The 11,392-nt window shown below is 36.5% G+C and overlaps 1 protein-coding gene across 1 annotated transcript; it reads right to left on the bottom strand.

Annotated features, from left to right (window-relative positions):
• Nucleotides 1-2,641: 2,641 nt before the first annotated feature.
• On the bottom strand, nucleotides 2,642-9,993 carry LOC123501376 (ATP synthase subunit b, mitochondrial-like). Its single transcript, XM_045250185.1, has 4 exons — nucleotides 9,842-9,993; nucleotides 7,017-7,199; nucleotides 4,235-4,398; nucleotides 2,642-2,869 (listed from the first exon to the last, which is right to left on the bottom strand). Exons 1-4 carry the CDS (start codon nucleotides 9,867-9,869, stop codon nucleotides 2,657-2,659), a joined length of 588 nt encoding a protein of 195 aa, XP_045106120.1. The 5' UTR covers nucleotides 9,870-9,993; the 3' UTR covers nucleotides 2,642-2,656.
• Nucleotides 9,994-11,392: the final 1,399 nt, after the last annotated feature.

The raw sequence follows: 11,392 nt of genomic DNA, 5'->3' as shown, positions 1-11,392 counted from the left end.
AATTACTTGGTTCTTTCACTTTTTTCCCAATTTTCCCATTCCTTTTTCCCATAATTTCCTCTTCAATTTTTATTTTCAACTTGGTTTTCTTTAATTTTTCTTAACAATCCTCTTTTCCCTTTTTTCAAAGGTTCCATTAAAACCCAGAAATTTATAATTTCTTTTTTTTTTTTAATTCCTTTCCCTTTTAACCTTTCAGCCGTCTTAACCCATTTTGAATCTGAGAACAACCTTACAATTTTAAACAAGGCCCAATTTTTTCTTCCCCATTACCATTTCTTGCTTGGTTTTTGAACTCGATTTCTTTTTTTTTTGGTTTTTTGTTTTGGTTTTGTTATTTCCTAAGTTTATTTTCGGGCCGGGTTTAATGGTTTTCCCCCTCCCATTTATTTTAAAACTTAATTCCAATTTTTCTTTAAAATTGGTCCCTTTGTTGACACCACTTCCTTTCCTTCAAACTTTTCCAATCTTTCCCAACACATCTTTTAAACTTAAATTTTTAAAACATCTTCTTCCGGCCATCGTTTCCCTTCCTTTGGTTTTCCTTTATTTGGCCATCTTTCTTCTTAAAGGTTCAAATTCTTCTCCCAGGATCTTTCCCCATTACCACTTTCATAATTTTCCCGTTAATCCAATTTAAAACTTTATCAAATCCTTTTCTCCTTTCCTTAAGGTTTTGGTAAGATCCTTTTTGTCTCTTCAATGTCCCTTTAAATTCTTGGAACCATTTTTGTTTTTGGTGGCCTAATTTTCCAATGTTGTTTCCTTTTTTTATGATCCAACAATTTCCTGATTTTTCCCCAAATCCACTTATTTTAACTTCTCCTTTCCTTTCCATATATGAAATTCCTCCTCCAATTTCCTTCCAAATTATACCTTTTATCTATGGCTAATTTTTTCCTTCCATTTAACTTTTCCCCAAGGTCCTTTTCCTTTTTCTTTTTTAGTTCTCTTAATTCCCAATTTATAGATTCCCACTTGGTTTGTTTCATTTTTTCCCTTTTCCATCATTTTTGTTAAACTTGTTCCATTTTTTTTCTCCTTTTCCAATCCTTTTTAAGTCTTCCTTAATTTCCAAAAATCCTTCTTTTTGTTTAATTATTTTTTTCCTTCTTCCGCCAAACCAGTTTATTGTGCTTTCCTTTCCTCCTGGCATTTTCATTTATATATACGGAAAAGTTTTTGGTTTGCCAATATTTCCCCTGTGGCCTTGTGTTTTATTTCTTAATTGGCTTCATTTCCTTTTAATATGGTCCCCTTATTTTTCTCTTCCCTTTAAGTTTTCTTCCTCCATTCAATGTTTGTTCCTTTTAACCACCCTTTTTCCTTCTTTCCATATTTAAATTTTTCTTTCAGTCCAAAATAAAACCTTTTTTGAATTTCTTAAATAAATTTCTTTTCAACCCATCCCTTTTTTTTGTATTTTTCAACTTTTCTTTAATGTTCTTAAATTTGAAATGACCGCCTTTTCTTAAACCTTGGCTATTTGATTTTAATATTTTTTTCTTCGAAACTAATCCTTTTGCTTCTTTTTCTTTTCACACCATTTCTTCCATAATTTCCTGTTAGTTCCTTTTGGAATTTTAAATTCTTCCTTTTCCGGTTTTTAGGGCCATTTCGCTTTTTTCCACTCCATCCTTTCCAATTTTCTTTGGAGCTTTTATTGTTTTATTTCCTTCATTCCCTTCCCTTTACAATTTTTCAATTTCGCCTGAAGACCTTCAAATTGGGTTCCCCAAATTCCTTTTCCTCACCAAATTTCCATCATCAACTTTTTTTTCCTTGGTTACTTTAACCTCTTTAATGGAATCTCTTCCTATTATTTTTTAAATTTGGATTCCTTAAAAAAGACCCATTTGAAATTTAAACCCAAACAAAGGTTTGGAAATACTTTTTGGGGGGTTCCCTTCCCACCCCTTCCGTTTTTCCTTTTAACCTTTTATTTTTCTTTTTTGGGTCCTTATTTTTCCCATTTAAATTGAATCTGAGAACAATTTTGGTTGTTTTTTCATTTTTCGCCAAGTCCTTTCCAAGCCCTTCCCTTTCCCATTTAAGTTTCCTTATTTTCCGTTTTCCAACCAAGCCCAACCCTTTCAACGGCAAAACCTCTTTCTTTCCCTTCCCTTTAGGTCTAAAAGGGAACCCATATTCCTAACCCCTTTTGTTTTTCCAAAAATAATTTTATTTCCTTTGAAGTTTTAATGGGTTTTCCTTCCCCTCCCATTTACCTTTTTAAAATTTCTTTAAAATCTTTTCCAATTTTTCTTTAAAACTATGTACACTCTTTGCTGACACCACTTCCTCACTCAAACTGTTCCAAGTCTCAACACATCTTTGTGGGAAACTAAATTTTTTAACATCTCTCAGACATCTTCCCTTCCTTAGTTTCTTACTATGCGATCTTGTGCTTCTAAAGTCATATTCTTCTCTCAGGATCAGTTTCTCATTATCCACTTCATTGTGTGTGTGTGTGTGTGTGTGTGTGTTTTCAATCCCTGGCCCTGGTTACAACAATTATTAAGTCTATTTAATCATCTACCACTACCACTACCACCATCACCACCAGCACCACTCCCTCCATTGCTGAGAACCCTTTCCTCCCTTGCCTCCTACCACCACCACTGCCTCCACTACTGAGAACCCCTTCCTCTCCTGCCTACCACCACCACTCCCTCCTTACCTCAGAGTGCACCTTGGCCAGCCTCTCTCGGTAGGCGGCCTCCAGCTGGAGGGCCACGTTCTCCCGCTTGGCATCAAAGAGCATGTCCTGGCCCTTGGCAGAGAGTTGGGATTCCTTCTCCTTCTCAATATTATCCTGGACTTGCTGGATGCTGCCTTCCCTGTAGTTCCGCCAGCTTTGTTCAATATCCTGAAGAAGATATCAGGGTTACACATGTTTTGGGGCACTGGTTACTCTGTGCCAAATGACTTCTTAGGTGGAGTGAAGGGAGGATCAATGAAATTAAGTCTTTAAATCCTGTGAAAACTGCAGATGATTGTGATGTGCTTTTGTCTAATGCCAAATTTCTGAGCTAAACTGCCCAAGTCAAGATCACAGTGGAAAACAGGAATGGTGATTGCTAATTTGATGCTAAACAATAGACTGAAGATGTTTTGAGTAAAGTAACCACTGAAAACATGGAAAAAGGTTGTTGCTGACTTACTCAATGTAACCTGATATCAGACAGTTTCTTGAGTCATTATGAGGGGTTGGAGGTCAGAGGAACACTTTACAGCTACTCTTAAAATAAAGGTCAGACATAAATGTCTTTGAAAATACTGTATTTGATGATTCATAAGATGCACAAAAAAAAAAAAAAAAAAAAAAAAAACAGGAAGTGAATCTGCATCCTATGAGGCCAAGGTTCAGCACTGAGGCAGTGGTTGATGGTAAGTCTATAGCAACAGAGGCACTAAAATCAAACCCCAGACATGTAAACAAAGTGATGATTGGTACTACACCACAAAACAACTTTCTTGCAAGGTAACAATATAAAATTGGTCATACTTATCAGTAATTCACATAGAAAGACACCTGTTAGGAAGAATTTGCCTAAGTGACCATGCACTACACATTCCATGTACCAAAACAAATGAAGATGGTTACGAGACAAATCCGGTAACACGGGCAAACTTCACTGCGTTCTTTTACAGTGTGATGCCGTTACTCCTTGAGGTAAGACACTTTCAAACAATTAAAACTGCACTTATCTTTTCCATGATGAATAGAGAACAAATAATTCCATTTTTTTTTTTTTTTTCTTTTTTTGGAAATGTAATGAATATTTCAAATAAAATAAGTTTCAGAAAATAAGGTTGGTATATCTGCTTTCACGCATCTTTTGGCTTTAAAAATGTACTGAAATGCTACATTAGGATTACGTGCAGAGTGATGATAAAAAAAGGAAAAAAAATATGATTATTAATCCTATAGTCTCTCACAGTCACTGCCGACGCCATATGCCAGGTACATGTTTACATCTCACGACAGGATTGGTACGTAGGCTACTAGCAAATATTAAAGCTTTTAACTGCAAAATATTGGGATCTAATAATGATCTAAATGCATGTAAGAGTCTTCAAATGTCAGGTGAAATAATTCATTTCATATTCAGACATTAAATCTGCTCATTATTTTTTTCTTTCTCCAATGTCTGCTGAAACTGGGGGTGTCTTATGACCCGTCAAATACAGTATATGCTAACAATGCACCAAAAACACACAAGAAATGCACCTCAATCCTCTTATCCAGAGTCTGGCCGATGACAGGTCCGAACTTTTTGACAGCATAGACCACCATGAGGAGGATGGAGATGCCGGTGTAGTACTCATGTTCCATCACATAGATCTCCTTGGAACACAGGAAGGTGGTGAGGCCCAGACCCAGCACGTAGGGACCTGTGGGCAGAGGCAGTGAGACAGCTACACGCACACTGGATCACTGGTGATTTCATATTGTTTGAGTAGAAAGGTCAGCTAAATACATTTATGGGACACAAAGGTGTAACTATTTTTTTTTTTTCTCTCTCTCTCTTGCACTTCTTTAGTTCTCCCTTCCTCTATCTCAGTGGTTCCCAACCCATGGTACACAAAGGCCTTCCAGGTGATACATGATCATAAGTGATTTTGTTAAATTATTTAATTTCTCATAAAATTATTATTGCCTTACACAAGATAATTTCACATCAATCAGCTGGTGGAGAAGAAATCCCTCACATTAAAGTGAGATGTGATCCTTGTTGTTAGTTCATTTGTGTGTTCTACTGGTGAATAAACTGATATTTGCTGAAAAACAATTTTCTGGAACCAGGTGGTACACAGGGAATGTAGGGGGCCTTCAAAATGGTACTCACTCAAGAAAACTTTGGGGTTCACTGTTTTACATTCTCATCACCCAACACTTCCATCTCTTCATTCACACCTTGCTCCCCCTGCATCTAATGAGTTGTCTTGCAATAAGCAAAATTAACAAATGGAAAAGCATTTGTTAAATATTACAGGAAAACTGCTAAGTATGTAAAGGAATAACAGATAAAATAATAATAATAACCTGAAAATCCTTTCCACTACAGAAGGCAGATGTAAAACTCAGATTCAGTGCTTTGATAATGGTTATCTCCTTTAAGTGACTGATGCACTTAAACATTAATAAGAATTTTCAATATAAACAATTCCAAGCAAATACTGATCACATTTATACACTAGAAAAATTAGGAGCATAGCTACTTTTGTTTTATTGTTTTTACAAATAGCCCACATTCATTACAAAACAACTCTAATGATAATGAAGTAATATATAGCAAACAGCATAGGAATATTATAGACATGGAAAAGCTACCACCTTAGAGCACCAGGAGGCATCTGATTATGTATATTGAAGACTGAAAGACTGTAGTACTTCTTATTCTTGAGATCTAAACTGAATTACAATAACATAACAGTTCTTCACTTTTATCTCAATAACCCAATGTCATCCCAGACCACACCTTGAATATGCTAACCAGATATGGTGTCCTCACCTGGTTAAACACATAGACATGTTTGAGAATGTACAAAGAAGAGCTACCAAACTTGTGCCAGACTCAAGTCCCTTAGTTATGAACAATGCCTAATAAAACTCAACTCAAACATTGCCATACAGATCAAAAGAAGACATGATAGAAACGTTCGAGATCCTAAGTGGTAACTATAACGACCACTGCACCAAGGGTGATATTCTAGATGAGGGATGCTGACACCAGGAGTAACACCAAGATCTTCAAGAAACATTCCAGACTGAACATCAGGCAGTACAACTTAGTGTTATGACTCATCAGGCATTACAGTCTGGAAAACCTGAGTACTAGAGGAACTTACTGGAAACATTCCATGACACTACGATAGAGCTGAGACACGATGCAGACCCATACAGACTACATGAGCCAAGATATAACCTTGACATGGGATGCCGAGCATTTGCAAGATGCGCACCAAGGATTTACAATAAACTGCCGAGTGATATCAAAGGTTGTGCCAGAATCGATATCTTCAAAAAGAAATTGAAGACATATTTGTTCAAGGAAGTTTACAATTTTAACAGCATGGAAATCAAAGACAATTATAGATGCTAGTTGCTTTTGAGGGAGGCTCTGCTGAGCGCTGCCTCGCAGTGGAGCGGAGCCTTGAACAAACACCCCAAGTAACAAGTAAGTAACTTCAACTTTAGGATGATAAATAACAGGAACGGGAGATGAATGCCAGCAATGTTATAAAATTTGAAAAGAAATGATACATTATGGAAAAACCAAGACCAGAAATTCAATTATAAAGTGCAAATTGTATCCACCAACACCACCCACGACAACAGTTCAGAAAGTTGTGTGGCCTTAGAACTGGAGTCACAGGCAAAAGCCTCATCCAGAAGATCTGTGTGGATTTGAGAGTAGTATCTGTGAATGTCATGATTTACTTGTGTGTCTGGCACGGCAGCAGGCCAGTTGGCACCAACAGCTGCTGTGACCTTGGCGATGTGCAACATGTCTTGTGAGATTTTCATGCCAAACCTGACTTTTTTTTTATATTTCATTACCTCACAGCATTGCATGGCTCCAAACACACAATTTGTGGACCTAGGTCCAGGGGCTTAATTCTGTGACATCACCATGGCTCACTAAAACATGCCTCTAATATTTTTTTTCACATATTGGGGTAATCAGAAATTTTGGGTGATGTGGTACTCTGACCAACAAGAAGTAAATTAAGGCCTCTGGGGCACAACAGAAATGACAGATATAAGATAATGTGTCTGAACTGATTTTGTATACCCTGATGATGTAAAAAAGATATCAGATGCAAGAATTTCTTTAGACATGGCAGGATAATACTAACAGTGGTTACTAAAATATGAGTGTACAGTATTAAGTATACTCAGAGAGAGAGAGAGAGAGAGAGAGAGAGAGAGAGAGAGAGAGAGAGAGAGAGAGAGAGAGAGAGAGAGAGAGAGAGAGAGAGAGAGAGAGAGAGAGAGTGTGTGTTACCTGTGACACCAGTCTTGGGGTAGAGGAACTGGAACCACTCCTCAGGGAGGAAGCCAAGGCGCACCTTGCCGGGCTCCACGGGCCGCACTGGGCGTGGGAAGTTGACCTCATCCCTCTGCTCAGCTCTCTGCACAGCTGAGGTGCTGGTGGGCCTGACCAGCACCAGGGGCCGCACCTCCTGTACTGTGGCACACAAACAGAAATTTAATACAATTATATCTTCTGTCACAATGTTCTTGATAACCACATTGCTGACAGCCACAGCTTTACACAGTCTAACATTTTTCAGTCTATGCCAAGCCAACCTAACCTATTACTGACTAAATAGTCTCCTAATATTGTAGACAAAAGAATTTCAATGTGCTCTATTAAAAAAGTATGAAAGTAAATATTTTCCATTTCTGTCACTTATGACTGATCAAAATCCAATAAAACAAGCAAGAAATCTCCTTAATTGTTTCCTTTTACACCCAATTGTAGAACATTACACAAAATCAGTACATCTTCACTCTGCACTATTCAGAACGATTGATACACTCCCAATAAACTCACATCACTGGCCACACTCTGTAAAACAACTGAACATACATGCAAGCTTAACCCATAAGGTCAAACCACATCTGTCGGTCAGTTATTCTACAATATTGTAGTGCAACTCAGTGACTAAGTACTGACAGAACTGTGTAATGTTTGTAAGGGTATAAAGTATGAACAAGATACATAAATGTTTGTTAATTGAACAGGTAGCAATGTAGATAAAGATATCAGATAATTTGTATTAACACTTCAATTACAAGTTTAAAATGGAAGTGAGAGCCTATTGTACAGTACCTACAGACTGGTGCAAGACAGTGCAGAGCAAACTGTAGTGAACCAACTAAATCAAGAGTAACGACTTCATCTGGTATGAATTCCAGACTGACACTGATGAAACAACTCTCCTCCCAGCCTGAAGCAAGCTGAGGGTATGGAGACAGTCTGGCCCCAGGAAGCTATCAGGAGCCACACAATGTTTTGTCTGCACAGCAGTTCCACTCATAGTGGAAGGTTTGTCAGTGTTTCAGATCTGAAGACACTAGATGCCCTTCATTGCAAGGCACTTACCACTTACCCTCCAACTCTAGATAATTCCTCTCTCTCTCTCTCTCTTTTTGACAGGGGGAAGACTGGCACCTCAGTGGACTATATATATATATATATATATATATATATATATATATATATATATATATATATATATATATATATATATATATATATATATATATATATATATATATATATATATATATATATATATATTTATATGTAAAGTTGAAAGTAATTCTTACTTCAATATTAATATCAATGTGTGCAAGGTGGTATTTGAGTTCAAAATGTTCACACTCATAGACATCCGAACTCTGGAAATTGTAAATTGTGCTCTTGAAAAATGAAACCACTAATTCTCTGAGTGGATTCCAGCAAGCAGCAGCCATGGCCTGGTGCTGTATGAGTACAGACCTCTGTGCTTCAACTCAGTGAGCAGGAAGTACTGTGACCAACACAGGGCCTGACTTGTGATACATCTGCGAAAGAACCGTAACAAGACACAAAACTCCTGTAGTGTGTTGATATATATATTCTATTGACCTAAATTTGAATATAAAAGGTTTGACAAAAATGACTTTAAAAACAATAGATCTTGGCCTGAAACAACATCAATGGTCCATCAATTGAAAAAAGAACATAATAACTGCCCAACCCATAAACTTAAAAGATGATGCATGAGAATTATAGTTCCTCTATAAATATTTCAAAACCATAGAGTAAAAAATCAAACAGCAAATTTAAATAGTCAATTGATGAATGACATTGTGCGAGTCAAGACAACACTGAGGTGAGGCTTAGAATGGTGTGGAGGCCCTGAGGAGTGTGAGGGCCTGCACCTGGACACCTTGCCAAATACCGGTATAGTTTGTCGTGTACACTGAGCGTCAATGTAAGTCAATGCACTTAACCCTTTCCCAGCCATGTCGTTTTGTTAACAGTACATCACTGCAGTAAGATTGTTGGGCTGGCTTATGGAGGAAAAGAGAGAGGTTAATCCCACCTTTACTGAGCTAGGAGTATATATTTTTTAGACTGTAGTACAAAAAATGGGTCTTTTAAAAGGTGGATATGAGGATAAGAAGAAAATCCCTGACAATGAAAGAGTTAAAATAATTCAGTACAAAGACACTAATCAACATCAACAGCGTGGCAGCACCAACACATGAACACAATACACACGGCACTCCGGCAGCAAACAGTCGTGCAGTGGTCTCTATGGGCTGTGGACTACAGTTTATTTACATATATATTTTTTTCATATTTACACATTTTATCATATTCAATGTTTGTATTAAAATGGACTGTATGATCTGATTGTAAAGTATTGTTAAACTGTGGTCAATACACCTATCCGTCTATCTCCGGGTGGGCAGAGCTGAATGAATGTTATCATCTGCAAAATATATTACTTGTCTCATATCTGCCACAAATTCTTTATTTCTCCATTACAATCGTGCACGCCGCAGCCAACGCCTCTGTACCCACGCCAGCCCTGTTCCAGTGACATCCAGGGTGCTGCAGGACTAACATAACCCAGCAATTCCTCCACAAAATTCCCAGAGTCAGTCAGCCGGTCAGGGAAAAGTCACCGGAGAGAACCACTGCCTCGTCCCCGCTCACTTCTCAGCCCTGGGTGCGCGTCAGGGCCTCAGGGTGGTTAGTGGTACTTGGAGTTTGATTCATTGACGTGTTAGACGAGAAAAGGAAAATTATGCTGCCTGAAAATGGCTTACCAGTTCGAGCAGCCAGACGGGACAACATCTTAGCGGGCAAGATGGCGGGGCTCTGCAGTCTGCTGTGCTCTGCACTGCACTCAGCTGCTGCTCCTCTTCCTCCTCTTGTGTGTTACCGTCTGCTGGGTTTTATATGATTGACCTTTATTTTTCCATTCATTCTTTATATATACTTTTCACCATTTCTTTAGTTCAGGTAATTTTTCATGTCATTTTGTCACTAAAATGGACAGGATATCTATCTATCTATCTATCTATCTATCTATCTATCTATCTATATATATATATATATATATATATATATATATATATATATATATATATATATATATATATATATATACACACACACACATATATAATATATATATATATATATATATATATATATATATATATATATATATATATATATATATATATATATATATATATATATATATATATATATATATATATATATATATATATATATATATATATATATATATATATATATATATATATATATATATATATATATATATATATATATATATATATATATATATATATATATATATATATATATATATATATATATATATATATATATATATATATATATATATATATATATATATATATATATATATATATATATATATATATATATATATATATATATATATATATATATATATATATATATATATATATATATATATATATATATATATATATATATATATATATATATATATATATATATATATTACTCCTTCGGGCACCCCTTAGAAGCACTGCTTTATCTTTGGTCCAAGGAACATGTAAGAGAATCCTTGCTCAAACCCACAGTCTTTGTAGAGTTGAACACCTGCCACCTGGTCACAGGAGTGCAGTGCCTTCAGCAGCAGAGCCACAGGCCCCCTTAGTTTTTGGACTTGCTCTCCTTTCTTGAACTGGAGAGAGCTGTAGTGTTTTAATTGGCAAGCTTACCCGAACAAGTTAACATAATCGATTAATTGATTGAATGATTGATAATATGACAAGGTAATATACTGCTAGATTATATATATTTTTTTTCATACATTTGTGAAGACATAATCATCTCTTCCACATTCAATCATTCATTATGACTGTCTCTGAGTACTTCTGAGAAAAAGTGAAAGATTGATCAGATATGGCATTAAATCTTTAGTCATAGGAGGCCATTAATGGAGATGGAATCTCTCACCATAACAAAGAAAGACATAATCTTAGGTAACAAGAGGCCATAAAGATCAGCAAGTCCCATGATATGTAAATATTTTATCATCTTTGTACTCTTGCGTATTCTACTAACTTACCACCAGGGAGGCGGTGGGTTTGTGGATAAGGTGGTGAGCGTGGGATCAGGCAGACGTCCACGCGTAGGTTCGAATCCCACCACGTACAGCCTTAAAACACTTTGCCATTTGTCGAGTGGTTTAAAGTTACCTACATATCACTATGATACCCAGGTTTTAGGTGGTTACACTCAAGATGAGCTTGGGCGGTGATATGGGCCCTAATATGGGTACCATATTAGGC

Source organism: Portunus trituberculatus, chromosome 9 (assembly GCF_017591435.1).
Source record: "Portunus trituberculatus isolate SZX2019 chromosome 9, ASM1759143v1, whole genome shotgun sequence".
Lineage (NCBI taxonomy): Eukaryota > Metazoa > Arthropoda > Malacostraca > Decapoda > Portunidae > Portunus > Portunus trituberculatus.
The sequence above is the reverse complement of the archived record's forward strand: the minus strand, read 5'-3'. Positions and strand labels throughout refer to the sequence as shown.

Excerpts from the sequence above, each read along its gene's own strand:
- LOC123501376 (XM_045250185.1), bottom strand. The coding sequence starts at position 9,869 with ATGTTGTCCCGTCTGGCTGCTCGAACTG. Across the intron at positions 7,200-9,841 it reads CCGTCTGGCTGCTCGAACTG|TACAGGAGGTGCGGCCCCTG; the intron begins GTAAGCCATTTT and ends TGTGTGCCACAG. Across the intron at positions 4,399-7,016 it reads CCCCAAGACTGGTGTCACAG|GTCCCTACGTGCTGGGTCTG; the intron begins GTAACACACACT and ends CTCTGCCCACAG.